General features: G+C 35.6%; 1 protein-coding gene across 2 annotated transcripts in view; it reads right to left on the reverse strand.

Moving 5' to 3' along the window:
• AKAP6 (A-kinase anchoring protein 6) overlaps positions 1–23,905 on the reverse strand; it is a 495,488-nt gene that overhangs the window by 97,250 nt on the left and 374,333 nt on the right. For both annotated transcript variants that reach the window (XM_036734767.1, XM_036734768.1), the window contains 2 exons: positions 14,975–15,121; positions 11,801–12,025 (listed from right to left, as the gene is read on the reverse strand). In XM_036734767.1, coding sequence (XP_036590662.1) covers positions 11,801–12,025; positions 14,975–15,121 — 372 coding nt within the window. The remainder of the gene's footprint in view (positions 1–11,800; positions 12,026–14,974; positions 15,122–23,905) is intronic.

Below are 23,905 nucleotides of genomic sequence, written 5' to 3' on the forward strand. Positions count from 1 at the left end.
AAGTGAGATAATATTTGCAAAGTGCCTTAGCACAGTGCTTGATTGGCACACAGAAGGTGCTACATAAATTCTAGCATATATATATATATATATGTAAAATGTTTATGTATATTCAGATGTATATGAAAAGTAGGTAATGAAAATAACCATTTGTTCTAAGAAGAAGGCTTGGGGACAAAGAGTAGAGAGAAGATGAATGCAGTAGGAGGTTTCTAGTCAAAAGTCTTCTACTAGGAAGTAGCTGGGGCAGCTTCCTAGAGTGCCAGAATCTGGAGTTAGGAAGACCTGAGTTCAAATCTAGCCTGAGACACTTACTACTGGTTGTGTGACTGGGCTAGTCACTTAACCCAATTTGACTCATTTTCCTCATCTGTAAAATGAGCTGGAGAAGGAAAAGGCAAACGACTCCAGTATCTTTGCCAAGAAAACCCCCAAACGAGGTCACAAAGAGTCAGACATGACCGAAATGACTGAGCAACTACCAGGAAGTTTAAAGGCTTCTGAATACAAAGATTTTTTTCTAAGCAAGGAATGCTACTGCTAACAGCCCCTCCAATCTTTCAATCATTATGTATTGGAACAAAAAAAACGAAAAGGAAGTAAATTCAAGGTCCATATTAACTGTCAAGAATCCTATGAAGCCATTTTCCCCTCATTAACCCAACCAGTAGTGATTGCTTCCTTATTTGAACTCATAGTAACATTCATAGTTATCCTATGCCCTTATTATATTCTAGTTTGTTAATGTCATATCGCCCTTAATAAATATTAGGCTCCATGAGGACAGAGACTGTGTCCTTTTCATTCTTTTATACTTTCATAGATCCATGAGCTCATTGATATGGGTATTCCTTTTGTCAGCACATCATAGTTTCTCATCCTGGGAAATTCTTGTCCATGTCCTTGATCGGGATGGCAACACTTGATTCAGTTTATCTGTTTTCTTTCACTATCCTACTGGTCCACCATCTTACCCCACCCCACAATCCCTTGATGATGCATTTTATACCCTTTGTTGAATCCAAGTCATTGCTGGCAACATTTTATAGACTACACCTACTTATACCCACCAGGCAGAACCTTTCTGCCATATGGGCCAAGGAGATTGAGTGTTTATAGGCTGAGGAAGTTTTTGCTCTAATCTGGCTTCTTCATTACAGCAATAAGTCTTAGAGCAAAAGTTATAATTATATTATTTGATGTCTCTCATACTTATCACATGTGCTGCTAGATGAGATGACCAAATGCCCCCTGCAATAATGTGTCTTCTTACCTTTTGGCACAAAATGAAGTTGACTTCCATCTCCTTTATTTGTTTCCCTGGTAAGAACCTATGGGTCATCTGTGCATTTAGCTGCACATTTTTATGTCTTCCAATTTCATTTATAGCAGGATTGTCAACACTGATGTGACTAAAAATTTTGCCTTTAAAGTCCCAACAATAATTACATCTAAATGGATATGATTTTTACTGCCCTCTACTCTTCTACCATTGTGCTACTATCATTACGGAACAAAGAAGAGTCACACAAGACCGAGAGCCATTTAATATTTTTATCTCTTTTTCAATGTTCCCCAAAGTCCAATGAAATAGATAAATAAATAAAAGGCATATAAATATTGTTGTGAACCTACTGACAGGCTCTTTACTTAACTAAGATTATGCTCATATGGTGGATGTACTCTGGCACTGGGAATGTATATAAAGCCTTTCCAATTTTCTAAATCTTTTCCTCTACTAGCATAGCTTGCAAGAACTACTAGGTTCACCTCTGCCTCACAGTGGATGGAGCAGGACTTTTGTGAATAGGTCTTATTCAATTCAACAAATATTTATTAAGTACCTATTATGTGCAGAATGCTATGCCAGTCATAGAAGAAAGACAACGTTTAGATATATCATATCCCTACTCTCATAGAGCATACAGTCTAATAGACACAGATAATTGTAATACAAAATAAAAGATGGAAAGGGCATAAGAAACAAGTATGTGAAGTTCTGTGTGAAATATGAAGCAGTAAATGGAATTACTGATTGGGGAGATCAATGGAGGCATTATGGATGACGTTGCATATGAGCGGGGCCTTAAGGGATGCACAAGAATTTAGCTTTCAGTGGTTGGAAGGCTGTTTAAGACATACAAAACCTCTTGAACAAAGTCAATAGGGAAGAAGGTGATGGGAATGCAGGGAAAGGTGAATAATTCATTTTGGCTACAGCATAGAGTATCTAAAGTCATCAAATTTTAGAATTGGAGGGGATCTTAAAGGCCAACTGATCCAACTCGTCCCTAAGTAGGAATGTCCTCTAAAATATCCCTTATGAGTGGTCATTTAGCCTCTCTTTGAAGAACTTCAGTTAAGAAGAACTAACTGCCTTTCAAAGCAATCCAGACCATTTTGGGTTATTCTTGACCGTTAGGAAGTTTGTTGTTAAATAAATCAAGTCAAACTTGGTGTTCTGGCTACTACCATCTATTTGCCTTATTTTGCTTTCTGGAGTCAAACAAAAGAAATCTAATGCCTCCTCTACATAGCATTGGCAATTTAATATATCTATGGTTTTACCAGTCTTCCCTCTACTCAGACAGAGATCTTCCACACTTTAATTCTTCAGGGACTCAAGAATAAGAGTTCATACTTTTCTATAAATCCTCCATAAAGGGTTTACTCAATGTAGTGGAAGCTTTCCTCTGATTGGTTGGATATCTTGAGAGGTACTAAGTAGTGTATAGCATATGCCATCCATCAATTGTTTCTTATTCTTGCTACATGATCAGGCTATCTCCTTTTCCTTTTATACAAATCTTCAGTCTTAACTCACGCAAATAATGAAGCCCCTGAAGTGGTCCTATGTAATGAAACTACTATTCAAAGTTATAATTATGTTAGATATGGTAATTGGTTGTAGCCTATTGGAAATATGCAGTGCAAATTCAAATAATGTCATCACTTTAGGGATTCATTATTCCCACTAATCAGGGCCTCGCTCTAATGTCTTTTATGCAAGTTTAAATGATCAAATTGTCACCAGTATGATTGATATGCTTATCAATCCTACTTATACCTTCTGTATATCTTTCCATTGCCTTTTGAAATGGTAGCCCTTCATTATAGCCTTGTCTTTAAACATAACTCTAATGTGTCCCCAAAACTTATTTTCTCTAGGGTGATCATTCCTTTTTTATTCAACCAATAATCATTTAATATTGTACTATTGACTCATAATGAGGTTCTTGTCCACTAAAGCTCTCAGATAGTTTCCGTCATCTCAAACTTCTGCAGTTGAATGTTTGAACCTTAGAGTGGGACATCACATTATTCTTAGAAAATTTAATCATATTTTGGAGCTTCGGAAAGCAGATAAAAGATGTAGTGATTCCTGGACGTGCTAGAGGTTGTCCCTACTTCTACATCCATTGTTCCTGAATTTTGTGATGTTTTTGGATCCCAATTCCGTCATGTAATACAATAATTATCTCTACCAGCTCAGTCATCTGAAAATTTGATGAACCTTTATGCCTAATTACAAGTCCATAATAACAGAATAGGGCCAAGGGTAAATCCTTGAATTTCTTGCCAAGCTGACATTGACCTATTAATCACCATTCTTTGGTCTGGGTCAGGCAACCAGTCTGAAGTTCACTTATCATCAATCAATAAACATTTATTAAGCACTTACTATGTACCAGCTACTGTTCTAGGCCCTGGGGATACAAATATAAAGAATGAAAAAAATCCCTAATCCAAATGAGCTTATATATTTCTTTACTAAAAACAAATATATACAATACACATATAAATATGTACAGATATATGAATACATAAACTAATTTATTACACTTAAAAGCTTTTTGGAAGGTAATTGGAGTATCACAAACTTTCATATTTAAATGTTCCTAAAGGAAAATGTTGTTGTTGTTTAGTCACTTCAATCATGTCCAACTCTTTGTGACCCCATATGGGGTTTTCTTGGCAAAGATACTAGAGTGGTTTACCATTTCCTTCTTCAGTTCATTTTACAGATGAGGAAACTGAGGCAAATAGTGTTAAGTGACTTGCCCAAGGTCACCAAGGAAAACACTAAAATATAATGACTCAAACCTAGAAATAACATATATGTAAATATGTTTAGAATAAATATGAATATCCTTATATCTCATCACCAAGAAAAATAAAAGACTCTCAAATACCATATTGTAATCCATGCATAATACCTTGTAAGTGGCATTCCCCTAATTTATAAATCTAGTAATCCTAACAAAAAAAGTTCAGTCCAATCTTTATATTCTGACCTTAACTGGTCAGCTGTTGTTGTTGTTTTATTTCTCTTTAAAAAGCATGGTGGTTATAGTGAGGCCCAAGTAAATGCAGGTCCGTCATTTATGGAGAAAAAAAGAAATTGGAATTTAGGACTCTCTTTTGATAAATATACCACATGGTTATTACAACAGTTTTCTCTTCTATTACAACAGTTTTCTCTTTATCTTCTGAGATTTTTTTAAAGGATTAAATTGACCTGTCATCTGTTGATTTGCAAAGTATTTTCATGATTTTACTATATCCGGGTTGAATTACTTTAATTTTTATTTGTGGTTTTGCCAACAGTATCATTAGAGAAATTATAAGAGTAGGAACAATCGTTGGCACCCATAGGAAACACTACCTCATTTATCCACTCTACAAAGCTCCAAAATACCAACTCCTATCATTCACCTTAATCAACATGAAAATGTATTTGAAGGTCACAAGAAGCATCATTATTTTGCGCTATCATCTGAGATCACTCAGAGAATTCCCTAAATCTTTTGGTGGATTTTTTTTCCATTTTGGTAAAGCCTGCTCAGGGTTTTGTGGGACTCCTTTTCAGGGTATTTTCACTGTGTTTGGTTCATTTATTTTTATAAATGTATGTGAATGATTTTCTTTTTAGAGCAATTATGGCATTTGATAATGTCTATTATTTCACAGTTAATTTGAAACACTATTAAGCCTTTTCACATAAATGTTTAACCGATGTATTGACTTGATTAAATGCTTTAAACTGGAAGTCAAATATCCAGAATATGGGATTAGGCAAAAGTAGTATGTATTAGTTTGTACTCTGCTGCTCCAACTGGGATTTCCTATTTATTATGAAATAGGAATGATATGACTCATTTCATCCATGATAAACCAAAAGTTTAATTTTCATGTTAAAGAGCAATAAACTGAGGCAGAAAACATGAGTACTAATTCTGATTCAACCATTTATTAACCAAGTGACTTTGGATAAGTTGCTCAACCTTTCTAAGTCTGTTTTGTAACCTTTAGAAAATGAGGACATTAATACCTGGCCTGCCTAACTCAATTCATTGATGTGAGGATTAAATGAGAAAATAGATGTGAAGGTACTTTATTAACTGTAAAACACCAAACAAATGTAAGTTATTATAGTTTCAAGAGCTGGATGGCTATTATACTCAATTCCCAACTTAATAAAATGACTTCTTAGATCCCATGGTATTTGTTTAATGGATCATTTGAAAAAAAGTACAGTGATGAGGGATTAACCAGGTAGTATATAACTTCAGTGGGAAGTCTCAATGGGGAAAGGAAGGCTATTTCTAGATTTCAGGCATTAAACATTTCAGTATTTACCTTTTAGGGATACCTAAACAATAAATTTGGTGATACTATGATCAGTTGCCAAAATGATTTTTTTTAAACTGTAATAAACCATGGTCCATGACCAAGAATTCCACTGAATGAGCTTTTTTGGTATTATGGGTGGGAAAGAAAGGGGCTTTTTTTGGAAGTTGATGGGTAGCAAGCAGTAGCAGCATATGAAATGTGAGTTGGGTGGATGTCAAGAGAAAACCTACCCAGCAAGTCTGAACTTGCCCTTGAAATAGTTTGGCTGTATGCCGAGGCCAGCTCCACTGCCTTCTTTGGCTGGTAATGGATCATTTCTCCTGAATTGAGCCTTTAGAGTAATGAGTTTGGTTATGGAATACAAGGAACATATGATTAAGTAATTAGTTTTCCTTTCTTTCTGAAGGGTCATCGTTAAAAAAGTAGTGCCTTTCAGCCAATGGAATTTCAGCTCCCACACACACACAGCTTTGCCAGAAAGTAACTTCATAAAAATCTCAATATGCTTTAGCACATTTAGTTGACAAAGTGTGTTCAACCCCTTTTTAATTTTCTCTTTCTTTCCTTCCCAAGACTGTGTGATTTGCATATCCCAGTGTTCCTTCTTCTCCCTGCCCACCCCTCCACTCCCTTTTTCATGTACTGATTCTTGTCTCTGACTCATTCCCTGGTCTGGATTTTGTGTGTATGTGGGGGCAGTCCTATACTTACCATTCATGACTCCCTCCCTTAAAGGAAAAAAAATTCAAACCTGATTTTCCTGAATATTTCTCTCCAAACAAAAGCCTCTAATAGAAAGAAAGCATATGCTACTGGATAGGTATGTGTGTGTGTGTGTGTGTGTGTATATATATATATATATATATATATATATATATACATATATATAAATATAAATATATGCATACACACATATGTATATGTATGTATGTACATGTATTTTTTAAAGCTTGAGTCTCCTTGACTTTAGGCCCAGCTCTCTATTTATTGTTCCACCAACTACCTGTAAGAGGAAAGAGAATTCAGGGATCTAGGTGGCACAATGGATACGGTAGTAGGCCTGAAGTCAGGAAGACTCATCTTCTTGGGTTTGAATCTAGCCTCAGACACTTACTACTGGCTATGCGACCCTGGACAAGTCATTTCGCTTTGTTTACCTCAGTTTCCTCATCTATAAAATGAGCTGGAGAAGGTAATGGCAGACCACTCCACTGTCTTTGGCTAAGAAAATCCCAAATGGGATCACCAAGAGTCAAACACAACCGAACAACAACTGAAAGAGGCTTTGATTCCATTAAGAGACTCAGATTTAGAAAATAGAGTTAATAAAGATATAGCCTATGGATGAATTCTCTTCTCAGGTGTATAACCAGTACAGTACAGTATGAATACACAGTTCAAAGCAGAATGTTTTAAGAAATGTGATGAATCCAGAAAAGAAGCATGGAAAGGTCAATTCAGGGGTGGGGAACCTGCAGCCTCAAGACCACATGTGGCCTTCTAGGTCCTTAAGTGCAGCCTTTTGAATGAGTCCAAGTTTTGCAGAACAAATCTTTTTATTAAGGGGATTCTGTGAAGTTTGGATTCAGTCAAAGGGCTGCGTTTGAGGACCTAGAGGGCCACGTGTGGTCTTGAGGCGGCAGGTTCCCCACTCCTGAATTTTGTATGAACTAATGTAGAGAGAAATAAACATAGTCAAGGAAATAATATACATAATGACTACAACAATGCGCATAAAAAACGTGAAAAACGTCAAAAGTCAGATTTTCAAAACTACAAAGAATAAGCATGGCTAAAGGGAAGAGTTACAAGAAGAGGCCATTACCCCATCACTTGACAGAGATGGAAGGTCCATGAGTGTTATTCATTGCACATATTTTCAGACTGTTTTAATGTATTAATCAGTTATGCTGATTTTTCTCTTCTTTCTTTTTTTCTTAAGAATACTATTTATTAGTTGTCAGGGTGAGGAAGGAGAGAAGGGATACTGGGGAAAATTAAAGTGATGGTAAAAAAAAGACAATAAATTTTTTAAAAATCCATTACCTTTAGGCACTACACAATCCAAAATTATTCCTCTAAAGGGTTTATGTATGCATTTAAAACTTTCTTACCCCTCTAAAGCCTGAGCTGTTTGGCACCTTCTATTGGCACAGGGTGTCCTTTTTTGGCGTATCAGGAAGTAAAACTATCTCACTTAGTACATCCTTATTACCTCTAATCAGGATTCTGCATGGTGCTAAGTGTCTCTGTCCATTCTTCCAAAGTATCTCTTTCCTTGTACATAGTCTCTCATATGTGCTGCCTTTGATGAATAACACCCTAGGCACTAAAATGTTAATTGCTTAGAAACATTTAAACTTCTGACTCTGTTTATGTAAAACAAATATTATTGTTTTTCTTTAGTTCTAGGGTTTCAGGAGGCCAATCTAGCAACTCCCTGAAAGAATTATCATAGCCAAGATGCGTCTAACCAGTGTATGATCAACTATGTCTAGACCTTTATCTAAAACTACAGCAGAGATTGGGATTCTAGGGCAAGAGAAAAAACCCAGAAGGTTTTATTGACTTCAACAAAGCTGCAGAATACCAATCTAGGATATGAAATAGAAAATATTAACTGGAGTTATCAAAACTATTTCCAATCACGAGGCCTTCAACAGTCAAACCTATTCATTCTCTCAGCAAAGTATCTGTTGTCAGTGAGGAGACCTTCAGTCTATCACAAAGAAGCAAGGAAACTGAACTGTCTTTTTCTTCTTTTGAATACCATGGAATGAGAGATGAGGCTTAGCTAAGCCAGTTACTCCCTAGAACTATTAAGAATGTAGACAGGAAAAAAAAGTATTACAGAGTGAGAAAAGCCATCTTTTTGGGGAGGGAAAAACATGATAGCATTCAACATGTTTTCAAGCTGAAATAATCAAATATTCAGTGTTATTCTAATGACTTGAAAGAGTCTGAGTCACTCCCAAAGGCCTCAGTCACTCCCAAGGAACAGGTTGCTATTGCTATGTTTGTTTTTTTGACACTTGGCCTCTTTAACTCTCCCAATGGCCATGGACCTGACTCTACTACTGAACAGCAGAGAAGCTTTGATGGGCTCTCTTTCCTATCAGGCTGCAGAAGGAGGGACTCCTCCCTCTCTAGGAAGTCTGGGCTCACCATATTAGTTTTGGACTTTATGTACCAGATAGACTTTCAGAGCCTACTGCTGTTGAGAATTTTCAAATTCAAGGGATCCACCAGCCTCAGCTTCCCCAGCAGCAGAGATTACAGGCATGCGTCACTTACCCTGACCTCAGGGAACAGTGTATGCAATCAGAATCTCTATTTTACCTTTTCCTTGCCCCTATCTTCACTTTTTTCCTATTCTCTGATTTCTAACTTTGCTCCTTTTTAGTTGGCCTTCCTACTTAAACAAATGACTTTACTATATCAAGCATCCTATAAATTGCTATGGAATGAATATCTGCTCCTTGCTCATTCTCCAGCATACAACTATAGGGCTGGTGGTTTTTTTTTATCATTGATATAAATTCAGTAGTATATATCATACACAGATCATGATGGTCATGATGACGACAGGATTCCATTTTTAAAATGTGAATAGGTAATACCATGACTACAACTATGATGACTACTACTATTTATCACTATTTATCTCATCCTGCTTTACACATATTCATTCATTTGAATGTCACACCATTCTCAGCCTCATTTTCCTCATTCATAAAAGGAGCAAGATAGCACCCATTTCTCAGGGTTCCTGAGAATATTCATGAGAATCAAGTGTTTGTGAGAATCAAACAGGAAATGGTGAGTTATTATGTTACTATTACATAATGTATATATACACATAATATATGTTATCTATCAAGTATTTTTCATAACTTATAGTGTTCTTTAGATGCTAATTGTCGCTGCTACCAATACTATTATTACTACTGGTGATAATACTATCCCCACTTCAGATGTAATAAAACCTAGGCTTAGAAACATTAAATCATATGCCCATGGTTATATAGTAAGTATCCAAACTAGGATTGGAATTTAGGACTTCCTCACTACAATTCCAGTATTCTGTGCCACATATAGACTTAGAACCAGCTATGCATATAAACATGCCTATACAAAAAAATAACATTATAATTAAAAAAGATTAAAAGACACTTCCTATTAACCCTTTCTGTTAACTGCCAGTCTGGCATATTCCTTAAAATATACCAGATAGTCCTTAGTTATATTTCTAAAAGCAAGATTCAATTTTTGAAGAAACAAACCATTTCCTATAAATATGTAGACTGCTTTTAAAAATGTGCAGTCTGCCCTGGCAAGACAGTTCCATTTAATGTAATTGATTTTTTTTTCATTTAGTAGGAAAGAAAGGAAGTTTCTGGCCAAAGTAGTATAGAAATCAATCAATCAACAAGCATTTATTAAGTGCCTACTATGTGCTAGACACTTTGGATACAGTTAACAGGTATATGCTCGGGGTAAGGGGGAGTGGGAGTGGGAGTGTTCTTTTACCTTTGGATATGCCTGCTATTAGAAATTGGGTAGCTAAGGTCAGCCGACCTGTCCAAGAGCGGACTATGTGTAATTGAGTCCAGTAAGAGTTGTGAACTGCTTAGAAAATGGAGAAATGTTTGCTTGGCCATTGAAGGTGAACCTTTCTTCTTACACTTTAAAGCTCTTAAAATTTTAGAAGAAACCTAAACACCTCTGTTCATATTGTCCCATTATGGAAAGAGTTCTGGATTTGGAGTCAGAAGGCTCAGGTCAACTCTTGACTATATGACTTAGTACCTATGTGCTTTTGGGCAAGTCAGAACCTCCTCCAGCCCTAGGTTTTCTCACCTGTAAAATGAGGAGGTTGGAAAGGTGCCCAACTCATGACAGAGAGATGATGGATTATTATGAAGAACAAGAACCACATTTTCATATATGGCCAATGTAGGAATTTATTTTGCTTGACTATACTTTTATGATACAATGGTCCTTCCTTCTTTGGTGGGTAGGGGAAAGGAGGAAAAATGCTTAATAATTTTTAATTATTATTTTTAATGAAGGGATTCAACTAGATGACGTCTAAGGTTCCTTCTATGGTCCTTTGATTATTGATCCCACATCTCCACCTCTTCAAATCCTCTTCCTGCAGAAAATGGGCAACTCAGATCCACATGCCTCTCTATAGCTGTCCAAGCTTCTTCTCCCTGCATGCAAAGTAATATTTCTCATCTTGGATCTCTTGTAACACTTTGTACATTTCCTATGCATTTATCGAGGCTCTAACTCTTATTAGAGATGTGTACCTGTAGTCTTCCTTACCAGATGATATGCTACCTGAGAGCAACATTACATCTCATTTATCTCTATATCTCCTATAGGACACAGTATCATGTACGTCATAGGCACCTTAACAAATGTTTGTTCAATTGAATTGGCCAGAGCCTTTCCTGAGATGCTGATGTCAGCAAATCAGATAAAAATCAAATTGGGTGGGCCTGTGTTTGCAAACTGGTGTAGACAGTATAAACATACATATTAGAGCCCCTACTACTTTTGATTTCACTCTGTGTAAACAATGGAAATAAAATGGAGGAAACATGCCTTGACTAAATGCTTTTCTCATGGACATGGTTCTGGCATTACCACTATCATGTTTAGGTTCCTCTGATGTTGAAAATGGCTTCTGTTTTGTTTCCTGCTCCTCCAAAGGGTCAGTCTTTACTACATGAAACTCTACTACCTTTCATCAGCATTACTGCCTATCAATAAAACATTTGCACCCTTCTCATTTTTTGAGAATCTCTTTAGTAGAAAAAAAAAATATGTTTTTCTACCAAGGATTGCCTTTCAAAATTCTAAATCTTTTTTTTGTTTGTTTTTTAACTTAAAAAAATTTTCAATCAATACCCATTCCCCACCCCTGCAACAGGCAGGTCTGTTCTATACTTACATGCATATGTATAGGAGCTATATACACAGGCAGACACTGTTCAGTATTCAGTATTAGAAGCACAAAGGGTATCTTTGAATTCAGGGATATATTTAAGTGCACAGTGATGCATAGATAGAGGGTGTAATATTTTATGTACTTGATAAATATTTCATTCTTACCATAAAGAAAGCTTTTTATCAACTTTGATTGTTTTTTTATTACCTTAAAGTATTGCAGTTGTTTCTCAGCATTCATTGTTCCTTCTTTTTCTTGTCTCAGGCAGGAATTGAAGATGAAAAGCTCTGTATCTCTCAGCCACCCCTTCAGCTCTTTGATCCTGACCTCCAGCTGCCTTACCAGGCTGCCGCTTTCAGGAGAGAGCAGGTCACGTGGACCTAACCCACTGTGCCCTACCATTGTGTCCTGGATCTTCTCTCCTAAGGTTTTCTAATGCATCAGATAAAGAAACCATAGATTAGCTTTATGTACCAGAATACATCACAGGTTAGTTAGCAACAAGAGCCACCTGTAAGACATTCGAATGAATTTTTCCAGTTTCTATTGACATTCAGTCAATTTCAGTTTTGTTATAGCATTTGAGGCTTTCATTCTAAGATGGTGGGTGTTGTCTTGGCTACATGTGTGGATTAAGAGGACTATATTCACTTGTATTTTCTTTCCACACGAGGGAAACTTGGCCCAAAAGTCCACCTCCCGGTCACTGATAAGAATTCATTAAGATTCTCAGGACAGAGTTTACAGACAGAGAACCTCTGCATAAAATTTTCAGGAGCTAGAAGTCTAAGTTTAATCGATATACTAAAGAGGCCAAGGATAGATTGTGCATGGAGAATTAAATTCCTTTTCTGTATTGTGAAAGGCAATCCCCTAAAGCTCACAGCTAAGGTGAGGTTGAAGTGGGCTGGGCCTCCTCAAAGCTAGTCTAGATTATACCTAACTTGTAAATTGCCAGCTCTACTATTCTTCCTATACAAACCCTCACCTGACATGTTAGATTCTATTGGTTGTAAAAAAATAAATACTCTGTCAGGAAAGTGTTTTTTGAAAGGAGATGATGCTTTTCTGTTGAAAACACACAGTTTGGAAAATCAATAGGATTTGATTTATAATGATAAATTAAACCTGCAAAAATAAGCTTTAAAACACAAATAAAATTAAATCAACAGACATTCATCTGCTGTGTAGTGTTCTGTAAATAGCATCTTTAGGAGATCATAACAGCAACATCGGCTTTCCTGGCAACACCCTTCCATTTTCATGGTGCAAATATTGATAATTTGAAGACCCTCAGTGGAATCCAGATTTAGCTATTGTTTTTATGCTGTAACAAAAGTGGCAGCAGGAGGTGAAATCAATGCCCTTGGAGGGTAGGGTCACAAAAAAGAATTTATTGCCACTTTTTTGTTCTGGAACAGTTTGCAATCATAAATTCTTCATAAACAGAATACTTCAGAGAATGGTCCGTCTTCATAAATATACGACAGAGGACATCAATTTCATTTAATTCACAATTTGTGTCAGCACAGCAGATGCCAATGCCTGCCTTGATAGGGTTGTTTAATATGCAATTGAGACAGAGTAATATGCAGCACAGGGGACAAAATTTCACAGATTAAACTGTACGCACCACTGACATTTCATTCTAATGTATTTCCATTCCACACTGTTCACCTTAGATGAAAGTAATATTAAAAACCATATCCCTCTATTTTACTATTGTTAGAAGTTAAAATCCTTGTCTTTAATTTTTTTCATGCCAATTAAAATGTAATCATGCCAATTAAAACAGTATGCCTACTGTTGTTAGTTTCTGCATAGGTTTTTATTAAATTCTCCCCTCCAAAATTCCCTCCATCAAATACTACTTATTATACATGAGAAACTAACCACTTCTTTTAAAAATCTATCATAAAAATGCTTAAGGGATAGCTAAATATTCTATTTTATTTTAAGGATCAAGTTGTGAATTTAAAAAAATTGTTAAGAAAGATGTACTTAACATTTCCATTTATATTATAACTGCTTTTAAAAGATTATTTATTGGAGGTTCACCCAATAGATATCACATTGTATTATAGTCTAATAAATGAAATGAGTGCATTATTATGCTCCCAATCAAACTGATAAAACATATAAAGTCACTTTTCTTGTCTGATTTTTAATGAACTACCATTTTAAAAAAAATCCATTTGCCTTTATTAGATTCTAGAATGTGCAAAAATTAGTGGAATCTGGTCTAACCCACAATATTACTGAGTGAAGAGTATTGTCAATTACTTCTGAAAAGTATTGAACCAATGGATAACAGGAAAAACTTTTAACATTTCAAGTCACCTTGCATATTTGCAGATTCAATTGAATTTGGATGAGCAAACAAAGATGTGAAATTGCCATTATATTAGTACACAGGCTAAACATGGCATAAACCAAAGCCTGTGATTTCATCGTTACATGGACAGCTTTTTATTTCCTACAATTTTAGGACTTTTTTTTTAAAAGGAAAATGGAGGCATGCAGAATTGTGCCCCCTAACTGAATATCACTTATAGGAAACAGCTACAATTAATTATTTGAGTAATTTACAAATTTATCTTACCATTGATTTGAAGTGAATACAATTCAGAAGCAAAGTAGATAAAAATACAGTTTAACCTCTTTTTCTCAGCTGTCTTCCAACAATAGCACAATATTATCTCCTACACAGTGCTATCCCTGATCTCTGGGTAACAATCACTATATTGCTTTTTTTTCCTCTCCAGATTCTTGTATCTTAGTCTTTGGCTGAGACCCAGCACATCATTGCATGAAATGAATTACATGAAACTTTTGGGGAAGTTTTGTTAAGAGTAAGCTGTAAACTGGGACTCAAAAGAGAGGTTGCTTTAATTCTGTAATTCAGATTTTCCGATTTGGGCCCAATTTACCTCTTTGTTTTGGAGCCCTGAGTATGACTGTAATGACAACCCCACTTTTCATCTTAAGGGTACAGTAAATAGTTAAACGGTAGATGTCTCTAACATGTACCTTCAGAATAAATTCTATTAACATTCACTCAAGCATGACAGTCAGTGTATATCAGATATACTGTATTATAGTTGACTTGGTGCAGACCCATAATACATGGCATATTTTACTTACTTTTTACTAAAATTATTAAAGTCAGAGAGGAGACAGGCTTAGAATAAAAAAAATCAACAGGAGAGGAAAAGCGGGGTTCCCCCCTCCATAATAACATGAGTAGCTTGTTTGAAATGTAGGTAGTGAATTGAAAGGGAGAGATATTTGTGCTTCAAATTAGAAATCAGACAGATAGAGTACTTCACTACACAAAAAAATGTACACATAACCTACAAACAGTAATAAAAATGCAAATACCCCAAGCAGTTCCCATTTTTCATTAATTGAATCCACTTTTTCAAGGAGATCGTTTGGTAGTAAAGCACCACCTTTCTTCAAATCTTCAACCTTCCTAAGCAGCGCCATCTTTTTTGGGTGCCTGATTGACATTTCTACACTGTATCGCTAAAACAAAAAGAGAGAGAGAGAAAGAGAGAGAGAGATCATTAGAGAGAGGTGTTTTCTTATCAAAATCTCACCAAAAGTATTACATTGCCCATTCTTGTAACTAGGCACAAATTTTGTGTTTTTCACCCTTAAAATACTGGGGTTTTTTAAATTTTTGTTCCCAACATAAATTTTAATATGTGCCAGGTAGAGGTATCTTGAATTGGATGAATGCTGTTGAGAATTATTATAATTGAAAACAGAGTTTATATATATTTTAAATATAAAGTACATATAGAAAGAATCATAGTCTAGGACTGGAAATGTTCATAGAGTAATTTTTTTCCCAAGATAACCCAGAGAGTAAGTAAAAGAGTCAGGATTTGAACCTAGGTCCTTTGACTCCAAAGCTAAGTGCTCTATACACAGTTGGAGTAAAAAGTTATGTAGTTTTGGAGACTGGAAGGCCTGGGTTCAAGCCTTGCTTATGGTAAGCTTACCCACAAGTAGTCCTCTAGGTCATTTAACTTTGTAGTGTTGATTAGTGATTTGCTTAGAGGTTGGGAGTTTCCAAAGTGGGAGTCCCCCACATTGACCAAATTATGGGTTTAGAGTATTTTAAAATAACATATATGCCTATCAATGTATATGCATATACACACAGATATGATATGCTTATACATTCATGTTTACAAAAATAGTCATATAGCAATAAGCTTTTTAAGATATATCCCTAAGAGAGAAATCCCTGAGATACTACTTTTAGTAGTCTCGGTTTTCTGTCATAGGCCATAATAGTAAGTGCAAATTTAACTTATAATTAATAATCCCAGACTATAAAACTGTGAGTTTACTAAGAACAAAACTTGTAGCAAAAATTTGGCAATTAAACTTCTAGGTCCAGATAATTCCCAGTCCCCGGCCCCAGGAAACACCACATGCACCATTGTCCAAACAAAATTTTCCATTTAGGTTATATATTTTAATATCCTCTCTATCTGACTTTCAATATAATGACTTGGCTTCATTTTCTTAGAAGCCGGGGTAGGAGTGGGGGGTGGGGAAAAGGAAGCAGAGTGGAAATGGGTAGTTTCAGGGTGGGGGTAAATAGTATGGTTCTCCCCCACCTCGAATTACTATAAAATGTCTCAAAACATCACAGTTGGCTACAGCACCCACTTTACCCCCCAAATGTATGTTGTACAACTGACATACTGCCAAGTGAGCCTCTTTAGAAAGATGTTTTGCCAGAGGTAATGTAAGTGCTATATGATATGACAGTTACTATGGTGACTCCTCAGATAACGCAACTCAAATAACTTCTTAGCTAGACAGTCCTATAGAATGCACAGCTACAATGATTATGCCTAATTCTTCCACCCTTTCCTTCCCAATTTCATATAAAAACAGCCCTAAGCATGAAAGTGTCTAGATTTTGGGGGGTAGAAAAAGAACCATTCTCGCATTCAGTACCCATCCAAAATAAAAACATACACCCTAAACTTCATTCATTCTTGGTAGAGTTAACAGTGGTTGGTATTCCTTGTCTTTAAGTGAACTAAGGCAGAAACCATCAACAGACCCAAGTGGAAATACTATGAACTAGACAAAGCAGTGGAACATTGAACCAAAAAGGGGGGAGGGGATCCAAGAAACACAAAAACTTGGGTGTATATATTCCAGAACATGACATGATTAAAAAAAATATGAATGGGAAGAGCTTCAAAGAAAATAAGAAAGGTGTGAATTTACTGCTTCAGCTAATCGAACTCTAACATTTGCATGCATATGTTTGCATACTCTTAATTTCATATTTTAATCTTTCATTTACACCAAACATGCATATCATTTGTATTATGTAAACTTCACCAAATGTTAGTCATTTGTAGATCATAGAACAAAATGTTTTCAATGAGATTTATACCATTTTGTATTATTTAGGAATGTTTATCAGGGTGTCAGAGTACCCCAAATTACATGAATATGCATAGTAAAAAAATCAAGAGTTGGCTTAGGCTCTTCATGTACCTGGTAGATGACTCACAGAAAACCTAGTTCATGCCTTCTAAAAGCAGATGATTGTAACAACTGCTTGACTCTAGCACTGAGTAACTAAATTGTCCACCCATTTTTATTGGCTATAAATGCTCAACAAGTATTGCATGAAGCCCCAGCTAGCTTCTCCATTCAGCCAAAGTGCTGATTGGAGGAGATGACAATCTGCTTTATGTAATCAGATTTCTATCTAAAGATGATGTAGATTGAAGAGATTTACATAATTAATTCTGTAAGGCTGCATAACATGGGGGTTGGTGGTACTAAGGGTCTATGGTAGTCAGGCGCAGAAATCCTGTTTAAGATTACTCCTTCTCTGATGCCAAGTGAATTAACAGACAGAGGGAGTCCCCTAGCTGTGTAAAAATGGAGCAGACTGGACCAGAAGTAACCACATTTACCTGTGAATAAGTAATTTTATTTCTTTCCCTCCCCACAGTGCCCTTCCCAAAATGTTAACTTTTCTTAATATTATAAATTCAGTAAAGAGAAAAAATGGTGTCACACACAATAATTTTTTAAAGAAGTGTTTAACTTGGGACATGCTAAAATAATTTTCTTCATGTAGCACAACACAAGCAGCCCTAGTACAACCAATGTAAAATGTGATTATATGTGAAAAACTAAACTTGTTATGATATACCCTTTCTATCTCTGTCACAGTGTAACCTAAAGTATAAATAGCTTGGTGAGAGATGTTGATTGATAGACAATGCCTTCTAACTATAAAAAGTGAAGGGATCTAGTTAATTGTTAGATGTATTGGTATGTGAATGAAGACCACTAGCCTGTCACTTATAAATTTAAGGTGAAATATTTATTTTAATTTTGAAGAGCTCTGAACTTCAAATGAAGTCGTGATTTATTGAGGCTCTAGAGGCTAATGCTTTGGGGTAGGTTGCTGGGTTTTATTTTTATATGGGTATATATGGGGGGGTGGGGGTTGTTGCCGCTGCTATTGTGGTTTTGGCATTTGCTTCTCTCTCCAAGATTTCTAGAAAAGTATTTGCAGAAGGAAATTAGCTTATCGGATGTATCAGTCTGGACCATCCTATCTCTGGTAGGACTATTTTATTCGGTAGAGAGAAGATAATTTAATCTTCATATTCATTCTCTCCGTGGCAGTAAGTGAGCAAAGGCTGCCCCCACTGTGTCCTGTAGTCTAGGGATATTATGATATAGATGACTATTCAATAGCCAAAAATGAGATTAACAAAGTTAAAGTCAGATGACTGGTCTCAACAGTAAATAAACACACAATGTTAAATTTTGTCATAGCACCTCCTATATAGCCTTCTCTATCCAACCAAAAATAGAAAAATAAAAAAGGCCAAACTGAAAGAAGAGTATTTGCATTATTTAAATGTGTTTGCCTGCACAGTTTCCTTATTTTGCTCATGAATCTATCTAACAGAACTGGGAAAGATCTAAATTAAAGTGAAATGATATTCTTCCTCCTACCTCCTGTCCTCTGCCAAAAGAAAAATAAAACAATGAAAGCTCAAAAGGGAAACAAAAACTCAGACCAACTAATTGCAAAAAATGTGAACTAAAGAAGTTTGGCCAATTCTCAGTCACTCAGTGGCTATGCTTTGCAAGCATAAGGGCTATCGGGGAATTCCAAAACAAAGAAAGCAAAAGCAGGATTTTCTGAAAGAAATATTTTAAGAAATGCAAGAAGACTTGATTGAGATAACTTTTTTTGACACTTATGCTAAAGGCTGCTTTTTTCTAAAACCTTTTTTTTTCTTTCTTTTTTTTGTGAAAAATCACACCCGAAAATTCTGCCCAAATGGAGACTGGAACAATGCCTTGAAACAGTGTTAATTGTCACCATGGAAACCAGAAGAATAAGCCATTTTGAAACTGGTATAGAAGGCACACATTGAGCAACTCAAGCATTTTTCTGCCTCCCTCAATGTTAAAGAACAAGATGCCTAGTCACTGAGAGGTCAGAGAAAGAAATCATCATGAAAGGTTTGTACATGCTCACTATCTAGTAATTTAAAAAAATCTCTCTCTCTCACACACACAACAACAACAACTGTATACAGTTAATGTCATAAGATTCTATATCCAGAATATTCTTTCTGAAATAGAAAGATCATCAAAAGATGATCAGGATTGGAGCATGGATTCTACCCTCCAGCAAAACTTCAGGGCCATATTATGTGAACCTTGCCCCCAAAGCTCCCTGGGAATTCTGCCGTTGTAATAAAACTTCAGAAGAGGAAAGAGAAAAGGCTGCATGATGGAATTCAAAAATAATGCTCTAAAAGCACACAGAGAGATTAAGACATCCATTGTAAGACTTTTGTATGGTGCTTCTGTTGGTTATACTGAAAAGAGACTAGACATTGCTGAACACAGAGTGAAGCTATGGCTACAAGAGACAGAAGGATTGAGAGTTTTCTTGATTATTAGAACAGGGTTATGCTAGTCTGTGTTATCCGGCCTTGAGGATTCTTATTCTGAGCCCTCTGATTATAACCAGAAGAGCATGTCGCTTTACATTGTGAATAATTAAAATAAGCTATATATCCAGCATTTAGGTAAAATGATCCAAATATAAGTTTAAATATAAGATTAAGTTAAAAAAAAGAGAGATGTCCTTGTTAGTACAAGTCTACGCAGACCTAATCATGTCTGTCATTCAGTACTCCAACATATAGACACTAACTATATACAAGCTTGTGTGCAATAATATATATATGCCATATAGATTTTTTTGAATTTCCACTTAATCCATTAATAACTATGTTGTTAAAAAAACACCCCAGTACTGGTTGATTCAGGAAATCTATGTACAGACAGAGATATTCACACAGAAATATGGATATTTGTCTGGCTATCAGCTATCTGTACACTCTTACATTGTGCTTTCTGGCTAGTGTTTGCACTCTTCATACCAGGCTTCATGGTGGCCCCTTAGGAAGGGCATGCCTAATGCCATTCAGTGACGAACAAAGAGTCTTTTTATACAAAAGTCCAGGGTCCAAAGCTCAGCTGTATACAAGCAGAGTGCAGGAATCTGCTAGAGGCCAGTCTACCCTTCACAACAGTTCTGTGGTTTCTACCGTTTTCTTTCTCTTTCTTTCTTTCTTTTTTTTTTAATAACACCAATGCTAGGCATTTTATAATCTATGTTAATGTTTCAGATGCTGCCTTTATAACTAAAACTTCTGGAAGACATTCAGAATGGAGGAAGGGTGTTCTAACTAGACAAATAAGAGTCGTTATATCTTACAAAGTTCTTGTATTTTGCCATTAGCAATTTATGGCAAATAATTGCACAGGGAAATTATAAAGACTCCTACAATTGTCCTTGTAAATTAATAATAGGCTTTCTTGATTGGGATAAATTTGCTGCTGAGCCTTTGGAAAAATTAAAAAGTGCAATGTCATTTAAAATTGCCAGAACTCGTACAGCAAATTACATCTGAGGTTAAGAATTGAGTTTTTTTCCTCTTCCAGCTTATTCCATTTGCATGATCTGGAAATCATATTACATTGGCCATGTATTGTTAATTGGACATAGATTGCATTATCTTTAATATAAATCAAACTACAAATATTAAAATGAATTGCAAATTCTCTAATAGAAGATCATAAAACAATCTTTTTTAAAGTATCTCCCATTAATAATTTAATTCCAATTATATCATTCAGAAAACTCAAGCAGGAGACCTGGCAACTTATTTCCATGGTCTCTTCTTTTTCATAACAAATACCTAGGCCTGTGATGCTATTTTTAAGCCGATCCAGAGCAGAATTTCAGGGCTACATTAAAAATAAAAACAAAAAACAAAAAACCCCTCTCAACTTCTTATGACCTTTTTTTACAGAAGTCAGTGAAATAAGTCCTTTGAAGAAAAGATTCCCTAACTTGAAGAGCTAAATGTTGAACATGCAATGAAAAAAAAACAATTGATCCTCAGCATTCTGCTTATTTAAAGAAAGGAGGAATCTAGCCATTTAAAGTTTTCTTTAAATTTAATATCTTTTTTGAAGCCTTTGCATGCCCTTTAATGAGTTTATATTAAATATTTAATACTGTTTAGGGCATATCCACTACTACCAAAAACAGCTATATTCCCAGCAGCCCCACTGTTTCAGGCAGAGGGCTTGATTGATCCTCCTAGCCTGAATTGAGTAGAATGAAAAGAAGCAGTAGGAAAATAGCTGCAATCATTTAATGCAGATGACCTCTGACAGGCTCACAGCTCTTCTATCTGAACAGAAATTTGCATGGGGTCTCTGTGCAGAGGAACAATGTAACCTAAATGGTAGACAATCTTTATTCTAATGAAGTGGGTGTCAAGGTCAATGTAAAACTGCAATGATAAATGGTGCACCACTAGGCAAGAGAAGTTGCAGAGGCATTGTAGTGCTTTCACATTAATTGAAGACTGAAATGCACCAAGTGAAAAGCACAAGGCTCTCTTTTCACTATAATGTGTTCATGTGCCAATGCTGAAATGATTTCTTCAAGATGGCTCGCCTGTTGACATGTATCTTGCTGCAAAAATAACACGAATTTTAGATCATGGCTCCCCCCAAATGGACATTTTTATAGTTTGGTTTATTCCTGATATTGCATAGAAGTTCAGAAATCTCCATAAAATATCCTAAATCATGAAGTCCCCAAGACTAGTCTAACTCATTTTTGAGGGTTTTTTTTTTTTTTTTTTGGCGGGGAAGGCAAGAGGAGCATTTAGTGGAACTCACTTTGCTTAGTTTCAACGAAGCAACTTCTTGGAGAACTCTTCATTAGGTTGAACTAACTGCAAAGTGGGGAGGGAAGGAGAGGTAGAAGGAGGAGTCTTGTTTTAATATGATGATTTTCTCACTTCTAAATGTTCTGGTTAGTTTATAATTAAGATCTTCAGGTGTCTTCTGTGCTGAATGCAGCTTTAACTAGGAAGCCAAAGGTTTAATAAAGTAAAAGAGTTGTTTGCTAGTGTTATTTCTGTGTGTATATAATTATTTATGTGTATATGTATGCATATATGTGGATGTATACATACATGTGTGTATATATACATATACATACATAGATTTATATATACATATATATTTTGTCATTTCAGCTTTGCCAACATTGTTACATAGTAATAATTATATCGTTTCTTCAGCCGATCAAGTAATTTGTGGCAGCCAATATATTTTTGTCTAATAAAAATGAGGACAGTAAGCTGCTTTTAAAAATCCTGAGCTGCTTAAGCCTGTTAAGGGTATATTGTTTGCTAATACACTCATTAGCAGCCAAGCATTTTAACTTTGTCAATTAAACAGGAAATGGAGTTGCACCATTAGTTTCACAGTTTGCTAAAATACAGATAAGAGGAAACTAATGGCAGTGTGAGAAACATTTCCAGATGCAACTGGCAACACATATTATAAAGTAGATGAACCTAGAATATATATATTTTACATTTTTCAGGTCCCAAAACTTCTTTACATTTTTCCATCTTCAGCCCACTAATCTTCCCTATACAAATAGATTTTAATCACATAATTTTAGTTTTACTAGAAAATGAACTGTGGTCTGTCAGGTTGCTTTTTTTTTTCTTTTTTTAAGGGGGTATCTACAGTACTATTGATTCCTAGGATATGATTAATAGAATTTACTGTACAATTAATTGCATTGCTAGACTGTAACTCTGATTTGAAAAAAGAACAGTATCAAATAGAAACCAGCATTCGTGAGATGGTAATCCAGAGAATAAACCCCAACATGGAAGAATATGGTGAAAAAGGGGAAAAAATGTTACTGATGAAACTGTTTAAAAAACTGTACAGCTTCATCTGTGTGTGATTTGTCAGGTCTGAAGCTTTGACGTGCCCAAGGGGCAGACCCCAGCGGGGAGTAGGCTGCAGAGCTAAATAGCTGTGAAAGAAGTCTTAATGTAGGATGGAATTCAAACTAACCTTGACATGACCTCAGGAAAAATATGCAAAAAGTAAAATGAATGCACTCCGCAAGATACATCCTAATTTTGTGGTGGAGCTGGTTAGTTTTACAAACATAACCCAGACTTTAAAAGAAAAATAAAATGCAAGTAAAAGGAGGAAACTTTGGAATCCAAATGAAAAAAAAAAACTTAAGCAGGCATGATGTGTTACTGTGGAGGCATGTGAACCATTTGGAAACAATCCAAATAAAAACCAACACTGAACAATATTGTTGTCAGCGTGTCTATTCAGGAAAATTGTTTTTTTTAGGTTGAATATAAATGACACAAAGCCAAGATTACATCATTGCATTACAAAGTCTGTTGTGGCTTTTAGCTGAACAAGCCCCATGGATCTCTTGGTTTAGGGCAGTAATTCAGTAAGGAGATTTTAATATGTTATTTTTCCCTCTAGTGTCAATACCATAAATAGAGGAATTTAAGGAGGAAAAAAACTGTGGGGGCTTTCTGTTCTATGTTCTTGTTTTGTTCTGCATTTGATAAGCATAACCTAAGTCTTTGCTCATACATTAAGCAGTGATTTGGCTTTATTATGCATTTTGCCTGTCTTGGAGAGTTCAGCAAGCAGGAAAGAATCCACCCTCACATTGCAGCCAAGAACTGGCTAATTCACTGGATATATGGAAATTTTAATTGAGTGTCAACTTGTATAGAAATTCAATCCCATTATATTCTCAATGCAATTTTGTAGTAATACCAGTTATTTACTACACTACTAACCAGATCTTAAACATAATTAAATTGCTAAGGACATATACCCAGAATCTAATGG

The sequence above is a fragment of the Trichosurus vulpecula genome, chromosome 8 (assembly GCF_011100635.1).
Source record: "Trichosurus vulpecula isolate mTriVul1 chromosome 8, mTriVul1.pri, whole genome shotgun sequence".
In the NCBI taxonomy this organism is placed as follows: Eukaryota; Metazoa; Chordata; class Mammalia; order Diprotodontia; family Phalangeridae; genus Trichosurus; species Trichosurus vulpecula.